Below are 26,861 nucleotides of genomic sequence, written 5' to 3'. Positions count from 1 at the left end.
AGATAATATATATTATGGGCGTATGTAACAGTTACAGACCAGATTAAAATGTGAGACAGCTTTAGTTTTGAAAGAACTTAGGCTTCGTGTCCGGTGTCGGCGCTGCACGCATGCCTGCCAGGCTGGCGGCGCGTGCAGGTCTATTCCCCGGTCTGTGTAGAGCTGCAGGGGGAAAGATGGGGGGAGGGGGGAGAAGGGGGCGTAGCGGGGGGTGCGGCCATGATGGTAAGAGGAGGAGGAGCGGCCGGATACTTTGTTGAGCCTTGGAACCATGAACAGTCTTTTGGAGTCAGATCTCAGATGATGTGCTGCATGTGGTATGAGCTTAGACGGGTAGCTTGCCCAGAAAGTATTTGAAGGCAAGACAGGAGAGATGAACTTTGCGTCTAGACTCAAGTGATGACCAATTTGGTTCTTTGAGCGTTTCGCAGTGATGTGTGTTGTAGTTGCATTGGAGAACAAAACAGCATATTGAATTGTAGAGGGTGTCAAGTTTGCCAAGGTGGGTTTGGGGTGCCGAGCCGTATACTATGTCTCCATAGTCAATAATTGGCATTAGCATCTGCTGTGCTATACGCTTTCTGACCAGCAGACTTAGGCCTTGCCCCCGCTGCCTACTACAGCGTCCGCTGTGGCAGACGCTGCGCGCACCAGAGCCCTCCCCGCAATGGCGCCGGGCCCGCTGCGAGGGGGGACCGCAGCGCTCGCGCGAGAGCTACTCCTGCTCTCAATAGAATTGAGAGCAGGACTCGCGTCGAGCGATTAGGCATGCCCCCGGCGGTTCAGCCAATGAGGGCGAACCTGCCGGGTGACATCATGGCCACGCCCCCGTCACTACTCCGCCACCCCCCCCCCGGTCTCTCCTCCTGCAGTGAGCTGCAGACCGGGGAATCGGCTGAACGCGCCGCCAAAAGCGCGGGCGCGCGTTACAGCGGAGAGACCGGGGCCTCAGCCTTAGGGAGGATTTGTTCCTATAAAGTGCACCTAGTTTGGCATAGGTTTTGGATGTCAGGGTATCAATGCGCATCCTAAATGTTAAATGGGAGTCAAACCATATGCCCAAGTATTTAAAACTAGTGACAGGTGTTAGGGTGGTGCTAGCGTTGGTTCTGATCTGGAGCTCAGTCATTGGAAGCTTTAAAAATTTAGTCTTGGTCCCAAATACCATTGTTACAGTCTTGTCAGTGTTTAAAAACAGTTTGTTTTGGAAATCCAATTTTCAAGTCTCAAAAAGTCAGATTGAAGTATGTGTTCAAGGTCGGAGAGGCTAGGGCTGTGTGCATATAGGATTGTGTCATCTGCATACTTGTGTATTGAGGCTCCCTTACAAGCTGTAGGAAGATCATTGGTGAACACTGAGAAGAGTAGGGGCCCCAGAACAGAGCCTTGCGAGACACCACAGGTGATATCCAAGGGGTTGGAGTTAAAACCTCAGATAGACACATGTTGGGATCTACCTGATAGGTAGGACTGAAACCAGTTTAAAGTATGCTTTCCTATTCCAGAGCACTGGAGTTTGTTAAGCAGGATAGCATGATCAACAGTATCAAAGGCCTTTGAAAATCTAGGAATATTGCACCAGTGAGTTGTCCCATTTCCATTCCACACTGGATTTCATTGCAAACTTTTAGCAGGGTAGTTACGGTGGAGTGTTTGGGGTGAAAGCCAGATTGTAATTGGCTAGGGAAATTTGTCTTGGTATTGTAATCGCTTAATTGGGAGTGAACACATTTTTCCATGACATTGGATAGTATTGGGAGAAGAGAGATTGGCCTGTAGTTTGAGACCGTGTTTTTATCCCCACTTTTGAAGATTAGGACAACTCTGGCAGTTTTCCAGGTCTTAGGGCTATGGCCCGCAGACACAATAGAGTTGACTATGGAAGCAATTGGTTTGGCAATGGCTGGGGCACCAAGTTTTAGGAACTTAGATTGCAGTAAGTCAGCTCCACATTGGCTGCTTAGTTTTAATTTGAGGAGCGCTTGTGTAATCTCCTCTTCAGATACTGGGACAAATTGAAAATGATGAACAATGTTGGGAGCGGGTGTGGCTATGGATAGCAAATAGTAGGTTAGGTATTGTGACAATATATTAACCCCTTTGCAGCCACAGGGGACAGCTACACATTGCAATCCTTCTGGCAGAGAAAGGGTTATGTTTCAACACTCACATTTACATTGCTATTATTAAGTGAAAAATAGTTTTCTGTCCAAGAAAACAGAGGAGTCACCCAAGGGAGCTGACACCCCCTTCCTCACCCCCCCCCCACCCTTCCATCACAATGTTTTAAAGCAGCAAAACTAGAAATCTTATGATTTTAAAATAAAATAAAAATCAGTTAATGTCGTATTAGATAATAATTACTGTTTTTGTTTGTTTAATTCAACTCTTAATACCATTTTTAATGAGATAATATCCTGAGCATCCTTTGATTTCTATAGCACGCTTTATCCCACCTCCCCAGCAGTGTAACACTTTCCTCTTTGTGATAATTTGTTGCCAATGTTCCCAGCAGTTTAAGCTGTAAACTGTAACAATAGATGTTACTTTAGTAATATAACAATAAATTGTAGCTGCTAAGTTACACTGACTTAATGATTGATTGAAACTGAAAGGCGGCCATTATGTTAAGAGCACAATCAGATTTTTGACAGATTTATAACAGTAGCACCAAACGATTGACATCTTAGGCTAAGGTGATACAGCCTTCACTCGCACGGAGGCGTGCGAAGGCTGTGACGTCACACGCGTGAAGCGGGTGCGTTTTCCGTCCATAGTGGACACGCCGTGGGTGGCGTGTCTAGGGGCGTCAGAGAGCTGCTCATTGGGCGAACCGCTCAGGTGACCCGCCTGTCGCGCCAAAAAAATCAGTTTGAACTGATTTCTTGCGCAACGCGCGCCCCATCCTGCTTGCACACGTCCGCGCGATTAATGCCTTTAGGCAATGTGATCGCGCCCCGCGTGGACGCCTCCGCTCGGTCTGCTGCCGTATGAACCTGCCCTCAGCTAAGAATGTGGAATTATACGTTGTCACACGCTTTACAAATAAAAAGAAAAAGGGGGGAAACTGTGTTGCTGCTTTAAACAGCTCACATCACTGCGGTCTGATATCTTCAGGTAATATCTCTCCACTATGAATCACAATCATTGGTCTTCCCTAAAAGGAAAGACAACTTGCACTGCGTGATTATAAAGGGAGGATACGTGTATTACTCTGCGATTAGTGAAATTATAGTGAAAACAGAAACAAACCTTAAGCAAAGTCATGCTGCATGAATGTAACAAACAACACCAGCCTTCGAATGTTCTGTTTGACGTGGATGCAAAGAGTGACTCACTCTCAGTGCATGTCATTAACCAGAATCCCTGGCTGCACTGTACATTGTGTGATTTGTGCGTACAGCAGGTTAGGGGGACCTATTTGACACTAGAATGGGCTCATAAGTGTTATCATTACAATAACTAAACAGAACTTTCTCTACTATTGTTTTGTTTTTATACCGGTGTGTCAATGCGCTTTCTTTTTTTACATTCACCATTACCTGTGTTTGCTAAAAGCAAAGTACCTCGATACACTGATTCCAAGCAACCCCTCTGTCAGGTTAAAGACTTTGTAAGGTTTGGATTTATCGGCTTCTTAATCTGTTTAAAATAATGGATATCGTTAGTGTTTTTATAACCCCACGCGACCTTCCTGTATTTGTATGTGGCTCACTCCGCCTTAGACCGAGCTCATGGTGGCGGCATCGCTACATGCGTGCACTTGCGTCCACGCGCACTTCCAGGGCTCTTACCTGATTGCCTACGGTAGTTCCTCTAGTGCCCGACGCTGCTACATTTTGCCGAGACATATCAATTTGACATTTCGGGCTGCAGTCATGTGAAATCGGCGTCACGTGAGCTGGTTCAACCAATGAGGGCGAACCATCTCCATGATGCGTCTGTGACATGTTCGCCACGCCCCCGATCGCCTTCCCAATCTCCTGCAGCCTAGTGCACACATCGCTGGGGCTGCAGGAGTGTGCACGGTGGCGTGCATGGTACCGTGCGCCCGCACCACCACGAGCTCGGCATAATAGACAAACCCAGCCACATCTGCAGGTTTTAGGAGCAGAGCCTCTGTAATGTCATAAACACAAAGCAAGAACCTCCCCATTCAATCAGAACATATACATTTATTCTCCAGGCTTTTTTTCCCCCAGCACTTGAGAAAAATAACATTGTAACATAACAAATCCTCATTATTTCAGATTATATTTCAAACACACAGGCCAATAATCGTGTAGTTGCTGATTGACACACAACAAGATAACAAGAAATGCAGCAGTAAAACATGCTCCTAAAACAAAGAAAATAGACTGAAATATATTACATTGGAAAAGATAATAAAAAAAAGCCTCAAACTGATGGGGATAAAAATAAATCTTGCAGTGTCTGCTTCTTCCGCAGAAAACCAGATTGTAGCATTCCAATGCAATTCAGGGGTAATTATAAATGGAACAGCAACATTCTATTGTTACATTCTATTTTGTTGCTTAACTTTTGAGCAAAAGATGCTAGAAGCCATTGGGAGCTGGAACAAAAGAAAAACAATCTGTGCTGGTTTATATTCGTCAACTTTGCTGCACTTTCTGTTTTGGTTACAAACAGAGCCAAATAGGAATGCCGTGCTTCTGCATCTTCTGAAAAGTGCAAGAGGGGCTGGAGAGACCATCAACATGGACTACCTATCCCTCAATTATTCTAAACCAAAAATAAGTCTCTTGACACTTTAGGGTTAATAATGGGTGGTTATATTCATTAACACAACTGTCCCCTCACTGTAGATGTCAAGCCTTACATACGTCAACTTTGTTTGCAGTGCAAACTGCAGGGTGCAATGTGTGCTGTAGGTATGGTACATGCAGCACAGTAGCAGGATCTGATACAATAGCACAGGAGCGGCCAACTCCAGTCCTCAAGGGCCACCAACAAATCAGGTTTTAACAATATCCCTGCTTCAGCACAGGCGGCTCAGTCAATGACTGAGCCACTTATGCTGAAGCAGGGTTATCCTTAAAACCCGATTTGTTGGTGGCCCTTAAGGACTGGTGTTGGTCACCGCTGCAAAAGCAGCTCTTTCATTCTGGTGCTTTGCCTTTACTGACAAAGTAATGCCAAGTTACTGTTAGTTCTGATACTGCCTCTCCATAAAACACCTTAGATGTATGTTTATCCTGCTCATAGTAACGTAACGCGGGACCCCCACTGGCAAACTCAATAAGGGCTTCCCGTTATTAAACAATGAACAGTAAATGCATTAAAGCCGCTCCGGTGTGTAACTAACCAAACGCTTAGTTAATAATATTAAAACTCTCAATTATTTTATAAATCAAAGAATCCATATCCTCGTGTCTGTGAACATCCACAGCAAGTGACCAGCATCATTTCTGATTGGAAATGCCGCTGGTTTTTTTTTGTCTAGCTCTGTTGGGGACCCATAGAATTATTGCAATAGTGACATATTTGAGAGTTTTCATTATAACCAACACATAAATAGGGTTTAGTCAGTTGTCAGCATTTCCATCATTTGAGCTTTATAGACTTCCTTGTGTGAGGTCACTGTTGCCCAAGTAATAGACGTGCCTCTTGTCACAGGCGGACAATAAAATGTGAAACTAGTCAACAGTACAGCACAGACCCAATATTGCCTGTAGAAAGTATCCTGAGTGACAGTGAAAGTAGGGAAAAGCTGAAATAAAAATATCTAGAATAAAAGCATCTAGACCCAACCTCTGCGGATATTCAGTCCATGTTTTGTTAGCCCTGTTTGTTTAGTTTCTGGATCTCTAGCTGCAACTTGAATATCTCCAGTTCCAGCTTCTTCTTTTCCAGCTTCAGGTTGCAGGATTGAAGCTTCAGGATATCGGTGCTGGTGACCTCTTCCTTGTCCAGCGTGTGCTGGTTACATTGGTTACAGTAAGACAACTGTACCTCTTCATAGCCACAGCCTGAGTCAAAGCAATGAAGGGAGTGTTATTTTTATTGCACCATCTATGAAGCATACACATTGAATCAGCAGCTCTGTCTAACCAGCCCCCCTTATTTTATAGTATGGGAAACAGGGGGTCCTCTGGAGCGGAACCAGACTAGTTTCCGTAACGAAGAACATGCATCGTTCACAAGATACGCATTGGTGAAGTTACCAATGTTACTTCCTGATTTTTAAGGGGATTTAAATGGCTATCCAATAGGAAACTGCGACTTCCTATTCGCCATCGGGAACCGTGAGATTGGAGTCGATTTGGATTTCCCTGGAGGGAGCACAAACACCAGCAAGTACACAGGTGAGTATGTTGAGAGGACCCCTTGCTTCCTATGCTGTATAAATAATATAAAAAGAAATAAAACCGGCCAGGTGGCCCTGCTGTTTTACTCCTGGATTACAGCAACAGACATAGAAGCAAACATGGGAAGCACACAGTCCCGGCTCAGAAGAGCTTGCACTCCAATTGAAATGGTGATGGGGAGCTCTGTCCACAGAAATATTTAGTTTCACTTTTTCCTTGTGAGCGAATCCAACTGCTAAAATCTGTGAGATTGATGCAACTAAATGACTCGTAAACGAAGCTTGTTAATCTGGGCCCTTATTAAATATTGCATGCCTACATCTTGTAAAATAACATGGTTTTATACACCTTCGGGGTAGAGAGCACATAGGATGATTGCGAGGAGACACTTCCACCTTTTAGATTCCCCCCCCCCCCCTTTCCTTTTGCTTTCACATATTTGCTGCGCATGTTCAGGACATTCATGAGCCAGTCCAGATTTTCTGCTCTATGTGCTGGTTACCTTTGTTAAAAGAGACTGGTATGGGCCCACAGCACACCAGGGACTTGGAGTTAGCTAGCAGTGTTTTTCAGAAAAGTTAAAGTAGGTATCAAGACGCTTCCCCCACTTCCTTAGAGTTGGGTAATGATGTTGCTTGTGTGCCGTGTGAATGTGGGACGTCAGGCCTTCCCTGTGTCTTCTCTAATCCTCACCAGCAAACATTTCTCTCTTCCCCTCTTATTCTCTAGGCAGGTGAGAGCATTATTTGTTTTTAACTTTCACATCATTCCAAAAATAAAACTGTGCCCTATAGTAACATATAACAATAACAAACAAGTTCGCAAATAAAAATATTCATAAAAACTGTGCAAAAAAAAAACGTGATAATAAATATTAATACACCAAATAACCCAAATAAATGATGAGTAAGTGATAATACTGATAAACCTATGTTACCAATCAATAAGAGAGCGTCTGCTGCTGAACATAGGGTAGCCCAGGGCCCTGGGTATCTAGAAACAACGAAACAAAACACAGCGCACAACGCTCATCGTGAATTTATAAAAAACAGTGTTTATAAAATAAAGGTTTCAAGGTTCTGCGTACATCAAAGATAAGGTAAACAGGCACATATAGCTACAATGTAGCTGTTACAGCTCAATGCGACCTGGAACTGCAAAGAGAGATGTCATCAAAGATCTTGCTTCATATCGTGCAGCTCTGGCAGAGATAGAGTAACGGCCGGTATACAGCTGATCCAGTGTTCATGCAGTCCTTTTTAAAACAGTCCCAGAGTCCAGGATGATGCAAAAAGCACTCGATGGAGTCAGAGGGTAGCAGACTCCACCCCGTGTGACAGCGTCTGTCGTCTGACTCTGAGCATCTCACTGTGCCCCATTGACGCAAGCGACGTGACGTCATCATTCACCGACGGTGCACAGTGAGATGCTCAGAGTCAGACGACAGACGCTGTCACACGGGGTGGAGTCTGCTACCCTCTGACTCCATCGAGTGCTTTTTGCATCATCCTGGACTCTGGGACTGTTTTAAAAAGGACTGCATGAACACTGGATCAGCTGTATACCGGCCGTTACTCTATCTCTGCCAGAGCTGCACGATATGAAGCAAGATCTTTGATGACATCTCTCTTTGCAGTTCCAGGTCGCATTGAGCTGTAACAGCTACATTGTAGCTATATGTGCCTGTTTACCTTATCTTTGATGTACGCAGAACCTTGAAACCTTTATTTTATAAACACTGTTTTTTTATAAATTCACGATGAGCGTTTGCGCTGTGTTTTGTTTCCCTATCATAACATACCTGCAATGTGTGTTCTAATGCTACAGGTACAACGGACCAAAGCTTTGGGGTTGGTCTAAAGCAGGGGTGCTCAAACTTTTCCCTCTGCACCCCCCTGCCTGCCTGCACCCCCCTCCTTACTTTGTCCCCGGCGTTCTGACGTCACGTTGCCATGTTTTTTCCCATATGCTTTCGTTTTGTTTTTTGTTTGCTCCCTTTAGGAGACATATCATTTTATTCTACTGTGTTTAAGTACTTATACATGTTTTTTTTTAACACAATGGATCCTGAGGAATATCTACTAGAAAGGACTAGTGCAGGGGTGGTCAACTCTAGTCTTCAAGGGCCACCAACAGACCAGGTATTAGGGATATCCCTGCATCAGCACAGGTGGCTCAGTCAGAATGACAGCCGCCTGTGCTGAAGCAGGGATATCCCTAATACTTGACCAGTTGGTGGCCCTTGAGAACTGGAGTTGGCCACCCCTGCTCTAGTGTTAAATAACAACTCAGTATCTATGGATTGGCTACCTACCTGTAGCATAGAAAACACACTATGGACTGTTTAATACCAACCAAAATGCTCACTGGATCACAAACTATACACAGCAAACAAAACCTTTGTACATCATTTGCCTATCACAAGACAGCCTTCTACATTCTGCACATCATCCTAATATCACAAGACCCAGCCATATACTTCTTGGATCCTCCACAACGTGAATATTATAATAATTTCCCCGCTCAATTTGTCCTTTATCCAAATTTTAGACCTCTGATACGACCTACAGTACAGGGCAACAGAATTAAGGGTTCTTAAATCAGATCTTTGAAAAAATGCTGTGTGACATTTTGAAGTTGATCATCATACTATAACGATATTCGTCTCTGATAGGAAGCGGAATCTCAGAGCTGAGGTAGGGGTACACTGTATGATCACTGACCAGAACCTGGGTAAAGAGTCCCGTTAGAGTAAATCGTAGTCGGGATGCAGGCAGAAGTTAAGGCAGGTGGCAGAGGTGCAAGGTCGGGGTCACAGGCTGAGGTCGGCAACAGGGAATCCACAGGAACACACAGAATAGAATACCATGCTTGGGCAGGGGCTTGGAGTCACTGGCTGCCATTTAAAGCCCTGGAGCAGTCAATTGCTACCCTCAGGAAGAGGTTTGCCAGGCGGCTGAAACGACCACATAAGGAGAAGTTCCTGCAAAACTCAGGACTAGAACCCTTACACATACTTGGTACAATAACTGAGTGAAGAAGGGGTTGCTCTTATAAATACTCACTGGCGTCGTTACTGGAGAGAGACTGACCATCTGTTTCATTTTTACAATCTTCCACGTCATACTGCCAACAAGAAATGATGCACATTTAACACTATCATTCTGAAGTTTACTACAATAACTCACTACCTTGGGCTGAATATTTTCATTCTATTACTGTAATTAGTACCCATCTCTTACAGGATATTACATATATAGTAATTGTGCGTTATTTGCCAAGCTGCATCTGTATTATTTTTACATTCGGTTTGCAAAGTTGTAAATGTTTAATGGGTATACATTATTAGAATAACTGCATCTGGGTAAATATATATAACAGATACACTATTTCACTATTTGTAGTGCTGGGATATATGCACTCAGGATACACTGCTTGCAGAGTTGTATTTGTAAGTCTGTTTGCAATGTTGGTTGACAGGGGTAGTGTACACTAGTGTACAGTTGTTATACTGATTATATGATGTTTTATTATAATTGCTGATTACATTTCTAGCAGCGTCTGTTTCTCTGTATTGTATCGCAGAAAAATACTTTCAACGGGAGATTAACATCCTAATGTATGCTTCCTGGTAAAATATTTTAATGAAATTATGGAGAGCCTACAAGTAATGTTTCAAATATTTTAATTTTCAATGAAACATTCTGTGCAGGCTCCATAGCAAGTACAATGGGTGGTAGAAACATACGCATTGTACCTCAGACTCCTGTGATGTGCTGTGACTACTGGATTTGGATGTCTCATAAGACACACGTACAATCAATCGCCGACTTTCGTATGTGCTGTTATTCATCTCTCGGATCACCAGCTGGATCATGTCAGAGTCCTCGAAAGTCACAAAGGCGTAGCTGGGAACAGCGATCGGCACAGAGTGAACAAGGAAACAGTGAAATGTACACCCTTATTCCATGTGCTGTGCTGGAGAAGAGTTCAGCTCTGTTCCAATGGGACTCAAATCTTCTCCAATGCAGGGAACCCTGCATGTTAATCAGGGGGCCAACGAAAGGCACACAGGAATGCCTTCAGATGTGTTTTGAAATGGAGTACTCTAAAGATGCCTTCCTCCCTCTCTGCTGTACAATCTTGAAAAGGATTGGCCATGTAAAACTTTTTCTACAGTTAATGTGTTTAATCAGTATTCAAATGAAGGGGCCCGTGAGGATACCAGGCAAAACCCAGCATGCAGCATATGCCCTTTTTGGTACTCTGGGTAAGTTTGGGGCTCACGCCTGGTGGATGCTATTTCAAAGCTGCAGCGATTAGGGCGGAGTGAAAAGCTCTCAGAAAATGTATGATGGGGTTCATTTTGCTTTGAAATGTTTTTATTTTGCATCAATATATCTGCAAAATAAAATATATTGGAGCCTTCACAAGAGAGAATGAAAAAGCGGGAAAAAGGAATAATTGGTCTAAAAAACATTCAGTGTATTGCAAAGGTTCTTGACCATAAAGGAGGGATTAAAAAGGTGCTAATTTCATGAAAGGGCCATATGAGAAGTGTCTGCGGTGCTTTGACTTGCGTGTGATGAGATGTTATCACTGTGATTTTCTGATGTCATTCCTAACTTTGTTCCCCAGGATAGGTAAGAAGACACAGAATGCATAATGAAACCATATTCTCACCACTTAATTCCTTTATGCACCACACGAACGTCTTTGAACTCGTACTTCGCAAATATGTACTCGATTTGGTCCTGAAAAAAAACAACATGCTGTGTGGTCACTGTCTACAGATGCAGGGGTCTCAAACTCAATCCTCAAGGGCCACCTTTTATGGATATCCCTACTTCAGCACAGGTGGATCAATCAGTCTTTGACTGAGCCACCTGTGCTGAAGCAGAGATATCCATAACACCTGGTCTGTTGGTGGCCCTTGAGAACTTAGTATGAGACCCCTGGTATAAAGCACTAATAACACGAGCTGGCCTTGTTCCAGGCAATGTCTTAGCTCTTCAATAACAACATTAGGATCCATAATATGAGCATCACTTTCCTCCTATAGAGATCGAACCCAACATTCATCTAATAAATTGAAACGTTTGCCCTGCCACCGGTTCAGACGCAAGAAATGTGTTAATCAAGTTTCTTAACTCTGACACGGATCTGCTTGCACTGAAATGTCTGACAGCTCAGGATTTGTAGTTTTTTTTGCAGTCAATAAAAGATGAAAAAGTGACTATTTCACACACACACACCATTCGATGATGCATCCCATCATTACAGATGCACCCTGTAAATCCTGCTAATACTGTACTGTGTAAATAAAGGGTGGCCAACTCCAGACCTCAAAGGCCAGGTTATAAGGATATCCTGCTGAAGCATAACTGGGTCAATCAACAACCTTGAGGACTGGAGATAGCCACCCCTGGTGTAAACCATTTCTAAATCAGAGACAGGTGAAGGGGAAGATAAAGGCACATGTGCTCAACACATGGATGGTGCGAGATACATATTAAAATGTGTCTCTAAGCATCAATGTAAGGCAATATCTGGCTTCATGCAAGAACTGCTAAATAGTATAGTACAGCAGCTCCCAACTTTGTATTTTACACTGTACACCTTCTGCTAGAAAATATTTGCTCTGCAAACTCCTAATTATTACATCGTATTGCCTACTCATAAGACTGTTCCTAACAAAACTGTATTGTGTCCTGAGTTTGTGAGGGGAACACACGCTTAATAAGGCCCAAAACTGCCACTCTGTGTGTGCAGACAGCATGGGTGGTATAGCTGTCAATTACAGCGGGAACTTCCAAAGTCACACCCCACAATGCCTTGCTGCTGTGGATGCAAAGTATTGTGGGAAGCGACTTTGGAAGCTCTTGCTGTTATTGACCACTATACCACCCGCGGACATCATCAAAGTGACGGAGCACATCGTCGCCATGGTAACGCGACGACCGGCACATTGCCATGACAACGAGACGTCACGTTGGGACGTCTGCGACGTCATTTGATGCTGCAGTTCCAAAGGAGATAAGAGGGCGGCAGGATACATGTAAGTGCATTCCCATTAGGTCCGATAGGCCCAAGAGCGCGGAAAATGCATATGGGGGCGGAAATGTTTGCAGCACCAGGCCCGGGCCTAATGGGAAATCTGCTACTGCTGGTATAGGAGACCTTCAGTGGCGCAGTAGTGTGTTGAGAAGGTAAATATCCCTTTACAATACATTTTTCCATTTCAATGCTACAAATCTTTTTAGAAGTCCCCCTGGTGGTAATAGCACAACTGACAGAAATGTACAACAACGATATAAAAACATCGGAAGAGTGAGAAATGTATATGTTTATTCATAATGCAAATGTTTGCCTGTTTATGTACATAAAACTTATTAACAGCACAAACAGGAGCATGCTATGTACCTGTAGTGAAGATGTGTTTATTGCAGCGGTTTTAAATATTAAACTTGTGTATAATAGGGAACAATATGTGCTTTGGCAAAAATCGTTTATTTTAAGCACATATTTCACACCTATATGTATTGTGGGCGAAAAGAGCACACTTTGTTTTTTCATGTATTATAAAAAAAAATAATCTACAGTATTTACATGAGGATATTGCCCTGTCGGTACTGGTCAGGGGTTCATTATTGGCCCGGCATGAGGAGAGAGGCAAATACGCAGGATTACCTGTGTCGCAGTGTTGGGCAGATTTCCGACATACACGGTCTTCCCGCTTTGCCCTTAAATTAACGAAACAAACAAAGAATGTCACAGATGCAGACTATAACAAGGATGAGTGAGATTGGGAGTTCCTAATGCAGTCCTAAAACCTCATTAGTTACCATTAAAGACATGATGTCAAACAGATCGTTCTACTCTGGTGTATAGTTAAAATATTATCCAATGCAAAAGCATCTAGTTTTACAGATATAACAACAAGGCATGAATGTCACGTTTATTTCAGATTGAAAATTAAATATGCTACATAACACGAGGAATGCAGATATTCATGTGTCTTTTGATGTCTTTACATTTAGTTACTTTGTGGTAAATGGCCAATTAGGAAATACTGTACCGCATGAGAATATTATGCAGCTTTCCCAGACTATTTTCAGCTCCAATGCTCAGGTGTTGATAAAACCAACCCATTGTGGAATCATTGCAGCAGAAGAGCCTGCACAGATCATCCTTTCAAAATGCGGCAGGTTATGGTGGAAAATTGGTAGTTATTGGGCCCATGAGAACAGGTACAGGAGATTACAAACAAGTAATTACCTCCTATGAAGGCACTGCAACACGTCATTTATTATATGCAAGGATTGCACTTATTCCATCCCCTCCTGTCTCTGAACATGCCGCTCAGATTGCAGGATCTCTGGGGAATTTGGACTAAATAATTAATTGCTCAAACAGTGCTTGTGTAACAATATTAAATAATTATTGAAGCAATATAATAATAATAGTTAGACCCTATAACGTGAATATCAAAGAACAAACCAGTCCAAGTGATGGAAACAACAGATGAAAGAAAATAGTCCAGATACAGAGATTAATTGTCAGTCACAATATGGAGTAGGCTGCTTCTTGATTGATCTAGCCAGATCAAGAGAATCTATGGAAAAAATACAAAAAGAAGCGCCAGCTCCATGGCATAATATTGTATGTAAAAATGGACAATTTATTAAAAAAACAGAAAGTGGCCGCCAGGAATTGCACTCACTTCAAATAAGGAAAAAACATTCAAGGGAGACAATCTGTAAACGAGTGGAGACTGCAGGAGGACAGAAAGCCAATTGTATGCTGTAAAAATACACAAGCAGTGGATGTGGATACTTATCCGTAGCTGAATGGGAGATGGTATCAGAGCATGAGCAGGAGGGGTGATGAAGTGGGTAGGTAGCTGGTACACCATCCGGTGTTGTGGAACGATATCCAGATGTCAGCTATTTCACTCCATGTGATAGACGTGGAGCTTAGTCCCAACACTCAGTCCTTGAAACACTCAGCTCTGTAGATGTAACTCCGTTTCGCCGGAAATGTCCTCTGCTAATCCTCGTGTATAGTAAACAGCTGGCAAACCTCGATACAGCCTTCAACTGGCGTGATGACAGTGCGTCTCGGCGTCACGACGTCCTGACGCGTTTCGTCACGTGAGTGACTTTTTCAAAGGATGATAGGCTGCTGCTTGCTGAAGCACTATACTGTATACCCTAACGTCAATCACAATGAAGTTGTTAAGGCTGAAACACAGCAGCAGCCCATCATGTCGTGAAGAAGTTCATCAACATGGAACAGATGAATAAGCATATGAAATAACAATTAAATTATTTAAAAAATCTTTTCCATATAACAATGAACTAGATAAACAGATCTAAAATGACAATACAATATGCTCTAAATATAATCATAATAACTTAGGTATCAAAAGTAGAAAAAATGAAAAATAAAAAACCCTTGTTATAGATAAACTAAACAAAAGTATACCATTTGAATTTTCCTGCAGGTATGCGCTAAATCAGTAATCCAATTCATCAAATTAAAATAATTATACTTAAATGGAGCTGATTGTTTTTTTAATAAATTGTCCATTTTTACATACAATATTATGCCATGGAGCTGCCGCTTCTTTTTGAGATATACACACACACACACACACACACACACACACACACACACACACACACACACACACACACACACACACACACACACACATACATATATACATTCTTCAGTACAGTATTAGGTGATACAGTCCCATTTCCAAGTGCAAAGGCGCTTCAGCACTGAATCCATTAGATGTATATATTCATGACACAGGACTGGATAAAGATATGGATAACTGCTTGAAGATAGTAAAGTCCCCAGATGGGCCAAAATACCCTGAAGGGTAAGGTGTAAGGCTAAAAAAAACCATCAAACCCTCATTGGGATGGTCACTGGACTCACATTGAGCAATCATGAATAAAGAAGTACTCACAGAAATCTCTTAATCCTGAAGTCCTGTTAGGCGTGCAGCCTGGAGTGGAGAAGTAAACATGAAGAACAAGGTGGTTCTGGCACAGCAGCCAAAAAGTGGGTCCCAAACAATTGATATTAAAAATAATTCTTTATTAATCCATCTAAAAAAGTGGAGGCACTAACCCTCCTACGCGTTTTGTGTTCCATTACTCATTGATGAAGTATTTTTTTGGAACACGAAACGCGTAGGAGGGTTAGCGCCTCCACTTTTTTAGATAGATATTAAAAATAATTCTTTATTAATCTATTGTTTGGGACCCACTTTTTGGCAGCTGCGCCAGAACAACCTTGTTCTTCAGTATTAGGTGATACCTTTTTTTATTTATGTCATAGGACAAGCTTTCGAGAGTTCTCCTCTCTTCCTCAGGTCAGCAACAAGGTATCACCTAATACGGAAGAACTAATTTATTCTGCACTATCGCAACTGGACTAACACAGCTGTGTGTGTGTGTGTGTATGTGTGTGTATACACACACACACACACACACACACACACACACACACACACACACACACATCATTAAGTTCAGCAATAAAACATTTGTATTTTTGGATTGGTTTCTATGTACTTAGTAAATCAGGGAAAACGGCTAAACCAGAACAGATAAATGTCCATTATAAGGTACCTGCCCTTCAGACTATGTGCCCAAACAAAAATGCAATAAAAAGAATAGAGAGGATAGTAGAACTCAATGTGAAAAACGCACTGTCCGTTCGATATTCCTTACAAGGATGACACACACAAATAGTGGCATTTTCAAAACAGGAGCTGCATTAGTATTTTCTTCAAAGGAACATGCAGGTGACAACGTTTCTGGCCACTCAGCACCTTCGCCAGGTATGAGTAAATACAGTGGCGTACCATAGTGCCTATTATACCCTCCTACAGATTACAATCAGTGTTTACGACATCATCGCCTGAGTGACCAGAAAGTGACTTCAGGACTAGCCGGAAGTAATATTAATGTAATGCCGAGGAGGCTGTCTGTGAATCAACCAGGCGTGATGATGTCTGCCATTTAACGTTGCGTTCCATATGCTCCCATCTGGAACTTAAACAAAATGTAATTTATACGTATCAAGGAGAAAAAGCCCCTTCTAGGTATAGAGCAAAAAAGATATATATATATATATATATCAAATGAAGAAAAAATAAGAAAAATGACAACCAATTTTAGTGACTCTGAATATTAAACAAGGTGATAATGCTACAAAATACACAAGTTACTTTATATAAAAAAAGATCATTGTAATTATACACAACTACAGTACCCTGTGGGCTCTGAACACATCAAATTCTGCAGTTCTTGCACCAGTGTATTACTGGCCTATCTGGCAGTGAAAGGGTTAACGATGTAAGATAACTGATATAAAAGCGACTATGATAAGGTAGAACTAAATTCTCCTTCCTTTTTACGCTCTGTGGGGGTTAGTCATTGAGCTGCGATAGTGCCGATATCCACTGACTTCATTGTGCCCCGATCAGCACTATTGCAGTTTGATGAATGCCCCGTCCCCCCTGTACCTGTTCCCTACAAGCTACTCACCACTCTCATTCCCCCAACACTCCTGGGGAGTCTTTAAGAAATGATCCATTTGAGCTCAGTTGGACCTGGGAAGAAACAAGTTTTACAGAGGAGCAATCCAAGCAATATCCCACATTTTTGTTATTTTTTTTAAAATAAATCAGTTCTGTAGTATTAGATCATACTTACTACCTTTTTTATTTTTAACATTCAACTATTAATGCCTTTTTAATATACTGAGCATTCTTTGATTTCTCTAACAGGTTTTAGCACGTCCGCAGCCGTGCAAGATCTTTGGAACACCTTCCTGTTTGTGATAATTTGTTGCCAATGTTCCCAGCAGTTTGAGCCACAAACTGTAACAATAGATAATGTTACTTTAGTAATATAAGAATACATTGTAGCTGTGGAGTTACACTGACTGAAGGATTTCTTGAAACTGAAAGACCGCCATTTAGTGAACCCTGGGAAACAGGATTTAGCTGATTGACCACAGGAGAACAAATCGATCAGCAGCTTAGGTATTTAGTATTCAATAAAGAATGAAAGGCTGCAGATATTTAAACAAAAATAAACAGATTTTTTTTTTAAGTTGCTTAGATTGTGTTCAAACCTTGTATTAAAGAGTCAGTCTATTTAGATTTCCATCACCCCACACACATCTCCCTTTACAAATATCCTAACGATGAGGTCAAGAAAGGCAGGCGTATATCAGGGCTCTTCAACCAGCTTCCCAACCAGGTCAGAAAATAAATTAGCAGTAGAAGGTCCACAATAGTATCATCATTTCATTTAGGATACATTTAAATTCTTATAATTCATGGTCAAACTTTGACGTATAATACTTTTTAACATCAGTGCCATATATAGGTACACTACCTTACAGGTGACTTTTAGTGTGTAAAAAATTGCATTTAGCTGTCTGAGCAAGTACAAAGAAATGACAATTTGAAGAGGCCGTGACATATACTGTAGTGCTAGGTCAGACATTTGCATTTACACTATTTGCCCTGGTACAAAGCAGTTACAGCAGCAGTACCACTTTGCGCTTCTCAATGAAGGTGTGGGACACCCAGGCCTCCCTGCTCCTATCACAGGATATTTGTAACAGATACACAGTAACTGCCGGCTGTGGCCTATTCCAGCACGGCTGCGCAGACTCCTTTCCTGAATGCACTGCCTGTGTGCCTGTGTGAGGGGGGTGAATGCCCTGCCTGTGTGAGGGGTGGGTGTGAGGGGGGTGAATGCCCTGCCTGTGTGAGGGGGGTGAATGTACTGCCTGTGTGAGGGGGGTGAATGCCCTGCCTGTGTGAAGGGTGGGTGTGAGGGGTGTGACTGCCCTGCCTGTGTGAGGGGTGGGTGTGAGGGGTGTGAATGCCCTGCCTGTGTGAGGGGGGTGAATGCCCTGCCTGTGTGAGGGGTGGGTGTGAGGGGTGGGAATGCCCTGCCTGTGTGAGGGGTGGGTGTGAGGGGTGTGAATGCCCTGCCTGTGTGAGGGGGGTGAATGCCATGCCTGTGTGAGGGGGGGGGGTGAATGCCCTGCCTGTGTGAGGGGTGGGTGTGAGGGGTGGGTGTGAGGGGTGTGAATGCCCTGCCTGTGTGAGGGGGGTGAATGCCATGCCTGTGTGAGGGGGGGGGGTGAATGCCATGCCTGTGTGAGGGGGGGGGGGGTGAATGCCCTGCCTGTGTGAGGGGGGGGGGGGGGTGAATGCACTGCCTGTGTGAGGGGGGTGAATGCACTGCCTGTGTGAGGGGGGTGAATGCCCTGCCTGTGTGAGGGGGGTTAGGGGACATGCAAACCCTGCTGCTTGCTTTGCTTATTGCAAATAACCTGCAGGTTTAATACAACTTCTGTGCAATCCAGGGGGGAGGTTTCCAACATATACACAAGAAATGAACTTAAACACATTGCATTCAATTCTCTGGTTTCAGTCCCTGGGGATTGATATAAATTGTACATATTTTTTTTTGTTTTACCCAATGTTGACCTTTTTCTCACTGCCAGCTCGGAATAAACCTGCATATAACAGCAGTGACTGCACACACCTCACGTGACCTCTCCCAGTTCGGGGCACGTGTTCTGAGCGCGCGGCATCCCATGGCAACGCGTCTCCCTCCCACGAGCTCTACTCCTCGCCACCCGGAAGTAGGTCATCCGCAAATCTGTTCCCTTCCCAGAAGTGAGTGCTGTGCCGGGGAAGGGAACGGTTATGCCACAAAGGAGACAGTTGAATGCGGCCGAGTGAGTGTTTGCTGTGCTGGATTCATCACGGTTATTATGAGCCTCTAAGATCTACAGTAACTGCGCTGCCCCGTCGCACTGCCCCGTCCTGTCACTCACTACCCCAGCACTGATTGCCCCTCCTGTCACTCACTGCCCCAGCACTGACTGCCCCCTCCTGGCACTCACTGCCCCAGCACTGACTGCCCCCTCCTGGCACGCACTGCCCCAGCACTGACTGCCCCCTCCTGGTACTCACTGCCCCAGCACTGACTGCCCCCTCCTGTCACTCACTGCCCCCTCCTGTCACTCACTGCCCCAGCACTGACTGCCCCGTCCTGGCACTCACTGCCCCAGCACTGACTGCCCCCTCCTGGCACTGACTGCCCCCTCCTGGCACTCACTGCCCCAGCACTGACTGTCCCCTCCTGGCACTCACTGCCCCAGCACTGACTGTCCCCTCCTGGCACTCACTGCCCCAGCACTCACTGCCCCCTCCTGCCACTCACTGCCCCAGTACTGACTGCCCCCTCCTGTCACTCACTGCCCTAGCACTGACTGCCCCCTCCTGTCACTCACTGCCCCAGCACTGACTGCCCCCTCCTGTCACTCACTGCCCCAGCACCGACTGCCCCCTCCTGACACTCACTACCCCAGCACTGACTGCCCCCTTCTGTCACTCACTACCCCAGTACTGGCTGCCCAATCTTACCCTACCACTGACTGTCACTCACTACCCATGCACTGAGTGCCCTCTTTTACCCCTGCACGGACTACCCTGTCCTGCACCTTTTACCCCATCACTGAGTGCCCTTGATCTCACCCCAACACTGCTCTGTCCCTGCATTTCCAGCAGTTATCCTCCAGCATTCCCCTATCTGTTCTCTGATTCCCATCCTCTGCCTCATCTATCCCTGCACTTATCCCTGGTTCTCTATCACTTCACATACTCCCCCATACTCAGGCTCCTTGTAACCGTGTACGGTGCTGATGTCGGGGCCCATGTCCTCGGTGCTAAGTGGATGTCTCCAGACCCCTGTAGTCTGTACCAGCACTTGGCTGTGTAACACAGAGTTATGTTCTGTCCTGGAAGTGTCATGTTGGGAAAGTGCTACATGTAACGAGGAGATTCCCACAAGGTGAGAAACACATACAGTTTGACTGTTTTTATGAAACATAGGACATAAAATATTAACAGCAATTGTGTTAGGAGAATATAATGAACCTGAACAATTCAAACGTTTGAAAAATGCAGAATATACACATTCCAATAATAATTGCACCCTCTTTGTGTTTTGTCATTAAATGACATACTGTAGTTGTATTCCATGTAATCTGATGGGCAGAAATCATAGGCCTAGAGATATTCTTAATGAAAGGAAAGGAAACACACACACACACACACAGTTCCACTTATTCAATTCCATTTATTCAAATACATAGTTCAGTCCGTTGAATGTTATACCTTTTAGCGGACCAACCTTGGGGTTCTCCATTCATTAAACTATAGTGTACACTTTAAGAAGAAAGCTATGATCCATTATTGCAATTTACAATGAATGTACAAATACATGCACATTTAGAAAATATTCAGCACAGTAAGTAATTCCAGACACAGAGTAATGCACATTAACTGCTATTCTCCACCCACTCATAGCGCTGTAGTTTTTGCACTCATGTTTCTGTTGTTAATTTCAGGGAGAGCTGTGTGCTATTGGAGCCAGCCCTATCCTCTGAGCCTTGCAGCCCCTGCACACTGTCTATATGCTGCATTGCAGAAGGAAAAGATGGAATTCTGTGTCTCACCATCTTCAGCGAAGCGAGAACCATGGAAGTTTACAGTGGGCCACAGGGGGGTCAGGAAGAGGAGTACCAGGGTACCAGTCGGGGAGAAAAGCTTTGTACTTTTCCAAGCTATGGAGAGGACAGCCCTATTACTTTGTATAAAACGTATCTCAAGTTGGATTCCCCTATAGCCTCCTGCAAAGTCAAGGTAACAATTTATTTTCTGACTGCCACTAATCTGAGATCACTCTTATTCCTACACCCTCCTACCCTTGCTATGTGAAAACTGCCCTATGTTTGTGTGTAGGAGATGGGATCTGTACATAAACTGAGCAGCCAGTGTGACTTGATATTCACTGGTTATGGAGCATTGCAGATGGAAGTGGACAATTTATATTGATCCTTAAAGTTGACAAAAAAAAATGCAAAACCGACGGGCTCTCACTACAATAATCGGTGCATGTATTTGTGGTATTTTGTTTGTAAGTTTCTGGAACAAATATGTTCCTTTATTCCAATAATTTAACTCTGCGCAAAGGCGTCCTTCCCTCTCTCGCATATACACAGATTGGTAACTGTCCCTTGTGTGTCCACCAGCTGCTGTCTCTGGGTGGGAAACAATGTGTCACCCTGAGCAAGATTTCAGTGCAAGTGACATCGGTGCCCAACAGACATCCCCAGGCTGTCTCTGCCCTGGGCCCTACGATTAATATGGAGCGAGTGCAGAGTATAATGGACAGCATGGGGGGGAAGCTTTCACCTGGTGCAGAGCAGCTCATGCATATGGTGCATCTTCAGCAGAAGGTGAGTACTGTATGTACAGGCAGAATGCTTTTTTTTCCAACACAGCCTGCACATTTCTTGCTGTTCTGCTGTAGTTTAAGCACAAAAAGGGGAGATAACAGAGATCTACCTAAGTTCCCTATTTATAGCTATGTGGAATCTGCACACAATGATCGCTTGACATATTATGTCTGGGACTACTGAACCCCACTAATTTGTATAATTATACTGAGTGCAGTAAATAGGGAACTTAGGGAGATATCAATGTTATCACCCCTTTTTGTGCTTAAAGTGCTGATTATCTTATACCTATATGCACCGGGCATTATATTCTTAACAATATTGTATTAGGTGAGTGGTTTACCAATCTGATGTATGCACATTTGTTCTGCTGTAGGTATGTATGGGTTATACCAGGGCTGCTCAACTCCAGTCTTCAAGCTCCCCCACCCCCTCCAACAGGTCAGGTTTTAAGGGTATCCCAGCTTCTGCACAGCTGACTCAGTCATAATGACTGTTGGTGGCCCTTGGGGATTGGGCTGCTGATTGAGCCACCTGTGCTGAAGCAGGGATATCCTGAAACCCTGCCATGTTGGGTGGGGGGGGGAGGGGGACTGGAGTTGGGCACCCCTGGGTTACACTGCACAGCAGCAAGAAAAGCAGAGAGAATGAAAATAAGAGCCATACTTCGCCAGCATAGTAATGCAAGGTATTATCAGATACATGAAGCGATACATTGGAGTGTTGATATATTGTATATACTTTCAAAAATATTTTATATCTCACCTCTGTTATTTTTTGTTTAAATAACATTATCTTGTATTTAAATTGTATGATGTGTGTTTTCTCATGGTCATTTATTTGTTATGCATAGTCATTGGTCTATTTGAATTTAGTATTTTGTTTTATATTTTAACTATGGACACTATTGAAACAGAGATTCTTCCTTGGTTTCTTTACCAGCATTCGCCCATCAAGTGATGAGCTTGTACAGGCTTCCTGACAGTGATTGGTCCTTGTTTTCTGCCTTTAGCATCAGTCTCCGTTTGGTGCTCACCTGCTACAGCTGTTGGGCAGCTTTGAGCGCGGTGTGGGCAGAGAGCAGCAGAAAGAGGAAGAGAGGCCACACGTACTCTCAGCCAGCAAGGTTCCCGAAACAAAGGCTGAAACGTCACAAAGTCACCCCCCAGGACCTCACTCCGCCCCCCAAAACATGGTGCCACCAGGGAGTGACGTAAAGGCTGCCATATCATCACTGCTGCAGAATCAAATGAGTGGCATCTCTGGTGCACCAAACCCTGACTCCCTGCTGCCCTTCCTGCGCAACCTGAGTGTAGAGAAGAACCTTAGTTTACCGGAGCATCGAGAAAGCAGAGAAGAGACCTGTCGGCCAGCGGGGTGAGAAACCTGTATGCCAAGAGTGACCAACCCCAATCCTCAAGGGCCACCAACAGCTCAGGTTTTCAGAATATCCCTGCTTCAGCACAGGTAACTCAATCAGTGGCTTGAGCCACCTGTGCTGAAGCAGGGATATCCTGAAAACCTGAGCTGTTGGTGGCCCTTGAGGACTGGAGTTGCCCATCCCTGATGTAGTCAAGTAGGGCAGCGCTGTCTGTGTTGATTTGAATCTTGGGCTGTCGAGATGACAATGTATATAAGTACACGAGTGGGTTAGTCATGTTACTGCATTATCAGATTATTATGGTATAAGCCGCCCTTTCAGTCAATCTGTATGCTTTATTGCAGGGAGGAAACGAGAGGCACAGCGTTGGAGAAGCTGGTTTGTGTACACATGGAGCGTATGGAAAGGACACTTCTGGATCACATTGATGAGAAAATGCAAAGGCTGCAGGAGCACCTGGATGCCAGACTGGATCTGGTAATAGGTTTAATACACGGCAGCTCTTTTTCACACCCTGGAAATGCCAGGGAGAAATGTATCAATGGTCAGACTGACCTAAACGGTGGTGACCACAATGGAGGAAAAGATTGTGACTGTAATGGGCTATCCAGGCATCACATGTCTGCCTGCTCTTAAGGAAGATTTTCTCTTTCCCTCTGCCTCCCTTTTGTCTCCAAGCTCTGCAGGCTTGGAACAAACTTATTGTTCTCCTGCGTCTTACAGAAGAGATTGCTCAGACTAAATTTCCGTTCTAAAGCTGTGTGCGTGGAGATGGATAGTGAAACTACGGGAAAAGGGTTCTGCAGAACAAGATGTATAGGGCAGGAGAGTCACAGGATGGACTGGAAAACGCTCTTCTACCTTTCAGTTTCTTTATTTTCCAACAGCCAGGAAGCATGTTCTCTGGAGTTCCCAAAGCTGCTACAAAAGACAAAAATGTTGGGGAAACAAGATGCAGTGCTTAGGTGCACAACAGTAACTCCATTTAACTGCATTTCTTCTGTAAGCTCTGCAAAGATTATTAACAGTCATAATATGATAATACTATACTTGAATAATTCAGGATTTGGTGTAGTTAAATTATTCTGGGATCCATTACATGGCAGCACGTCATACTGTAGGTCTGCATCTCAAATTAGTACCTAATTATATGCTTGTCCTTCAACTCCATCATTGATGGGACGCTTTCTACACCAAGATCTGCTTACAGCAGCATTCATGAACTGAAACACTTATATAAAATATTAAAAACTTGTATTGGAAAAAATGATCAGTTTGTCAAAGAAAGCAAACTTGTAGACCAAATTGATGTTTTTAGGATTAGAACATATTCTCGTTTTATGAGTTCTTGGTCATAACTGAAATGTTATTCTATCATAAACCTTGTGTCTTGTAAAGGCTACAGATGTATATTTGAAGAGATTGATTTTTGCCAACGTGCAAACATTTAAACCCCATTGTGGTTCAAAAACATAATCCCCTTTGATGAATTTGTTGTTAAATTGAAAGTTGTGTTCAGTGATGCACAGAAATCCATGTAACTATAATGACTCTAAATGACAACAGCATGTCCCTTATTACTGTACATGGCAGCACGTTATGACGTTATGACACCTGTCAGTGTTCTACTTTTAAGTATTTTTTTTAAGTACAGAAAGTGACATAACTGCAGTTATTCTCTTCAGCAGCAGGGTTTTACACTTCTGGGTATTCATTCCAATTCACGTTTGAGGTGAATCCCATCTGTTCGTTTGCACCGTATTAAACTGGTAATTAACAGTGTGTTTTAATCACCTTTGGGTCATGCACTGATTACATATGTCCAAGACATGAGTTGCTGGTTCCTTCAGCATGGAATGGGTTAATATACTCCCCTTTCCTCCTCTCTTACAGACCTCTCTATATGTAAATCAACAATTCTGCTGGGAAGAAAGATTTTAGAATGTTTAGAGAACACTGTAACAATACCGACATTAAATGTTTATATGAAACTTTTGCAAACTGGGTGTTTTTCTGTTCTATTTCCTATGCAATGTATTTTGTAACCTAAAAGGTTGAAAAATCGCAAACAACTTATCGGTGTAATCAAGTTCCTTAGACACTTGAAATCGCCATTGAAGCAGAAATCCAAGCACGCAATTTATTTTAGATTTTTAACATAGGTTTGAATCAGGGGGTCTCCGGAGCTGAACCCTGTTAATTTCAGCTCCGGGGACCCCCGGCTTTCGGAGATACCTGCGTAGGGGGTGGCGTTAACTGCTCTTTTCGGCTACCTGGGTTCATGTAATGGCGGAGTTTCAAAGTCCTGCCGGTCAATAAGAAGCTGTAAGGTCATCAGATCCGGCTTCCTATTGGCCCACGTGATGTGGGAGCTTTAACGTTTGGAGAGTCTGTATCTTGGGAAGCAGGGGGTTCCCGGAGCTTAAATGAATGGGAGTTCTGCTTCGGAGACCCCCCTAATTCAATCCTGTGTAAAAAAACCCGCTTGAATTGCACGTTTTAAAGCAGCAATCCACTCTCTTTTTTTTTTTTTTTTTTTTTACTGTTACCCGAACGGGGTTCCTGCGGAGCTTGTCTTTGTGCCCTGGCATCCGGGGACTTTGCGGTTCTCCAGCGACAAACAATTTTGTTCACTGGGCAGGAATGCTTGCCCAAAGGGGACACAATGGCTGCAGGGTTAGGGGTCGTTCCCACACCCTACAAAGTTCTAACGCCATCAGATCACGTTACAACTTCCTATTTGTGACCCCGTGGCCATATTTGTACTTTTTGTGTAAAAAAATGGCTCAGAGCAAACTACAAATATCTAGGGAACCTGTGTCAGGTAAGGCTACAAATATAATTAATTTCAGGAGGGATTGTTGCTTTAAAGTAACAATTTTACTTATTTGCATCTGCTGAATTCAAGCATACAAACTACTTCTGTTTATCTGACTAATGATGGCATAATATCTGAAACTCACCAGCCCTCTCATCCCCTTTAACCAATGTTTACCCGGCCTATAGATTGTAAACTCCTTGAGGCAGGCCCTCTTCTAACACATTGCAGGCCTATCCTACCTCCTTACACAATTGTAATCGTGTCTGTAACTGTTACATACGCCCATAATACTATCTCTTAACTGTCCATGAAATATCTGTAAATTGAATGTATAACCTCTGTTCATTTAATGTAACTATTTATTGTCATCGTAACTCTGTGCCCTTGACATACTTGAAAACGAGAGGTAACTCTCACTGTATTACTTCCTGGTAAAACATTTTATAAATAAATAATGACTATACAAACAATGGCCAAAACAAAAAGAATAATTCAGACATTCGAGGACTGGCAAACCGTCTTCTCACCCAACAACATTAGATAAAGTTTGCAAAAACCACCAAGGTTTTTAGTATGTAAAAGTACCTAAAAATAAATATACTTGTTCCATTTCTTTTTAAGTGTCACCTACATTCCACCTGTTAAACATGCCCTTAGCTTACTTTTGTTCTGCGAGATACTGCACCTTTTAAGAAAGACAGTACCCCGAGTAAGTCAATCCTGGTCCCTGCCTTATTTCTGTATGCTCTCGTCCTCGCCTTCCACGTACAACTTCTACTCCTTCAGGTGTCAACCCCTCTACGCTCATACCCATCCCCTGTCACCCTCCCTCATCTCTCCCTGTCCCCTTTGGAATGCACGCTTCCTTTCTAACAAGTTCTTCTCTGTGCATGACTTCTTTTCTCTCACTCTCTGCTCCTCTTTGCTATAACTGAGACTTGGCTCACTCAGTCTGACTCTGCTCTGGAAG

General features: G+C 43.6%; 1 protein-coding gene across 4 annotated transcripts; it reads left to right on the top strand.

Annotated features, from left to right (window-relative positions):
• The first annotated feature begins 19,009 nt into the window (after positions 1-19,009).
• C8H10orf88 (chromosome 8 C10orf88 homolog) lies at positions 19,010-25,061 on the top strand. 4 transcript variants are annotated; one of them, XM_075612137.1, is made up of 6 exons: positions 19,010-19,121; positions 20,065-20,239; positions 20,799-21,093; positions 21,483-21,689; positions 22,702-23,066; positions 23,415-25,061. In XM_075612137.1, exons 2-6 carry the CDS (start codon positions 20,091-20,093, stop codon positions 23,704-23,706), a joined length of 1,308 nt encoding a protein of 435 aa, XP_075468252.1. In that variant the 5' UTR covers positions 19,010-19,121; positions 20,065-20,090; the 3' UTR covers positions 23,707-25,061. The 4 variants fall into 4 exon arrangements, with proteins under 4 accessions (XP_075468252.1, XP_075468253.1, XP_075468251.1 ...); XM_075612138.1 differs by having other exon boundaries at positions 19,010-19,151; XM_075612136.1 differs by having other exon boundaries at positions 19,010-20,239.
• Positions 25,062-26,861: the final 1,800 nt, after the last annotated feature.

This window comes from Ascaphus truei, chromosome 8 (assembly GCF_040206685.1).
Source record: "Ascaphus truei isolate aAscTru1 chromosome 8, aAscTru1.hap1, whole genome shotgun sequence".
Lineage (NCBI taxonomy): Eukaryota > Metazoa > Chordata > Amphibia > Anura > Ascaphidae > Ascaphus > Ascaphus truei.
The sequence above is the reverse complement of the archived record's forward strand: the minus strand, read 5'-3'. Positions and strand labels throughout refer to the sequence as shown.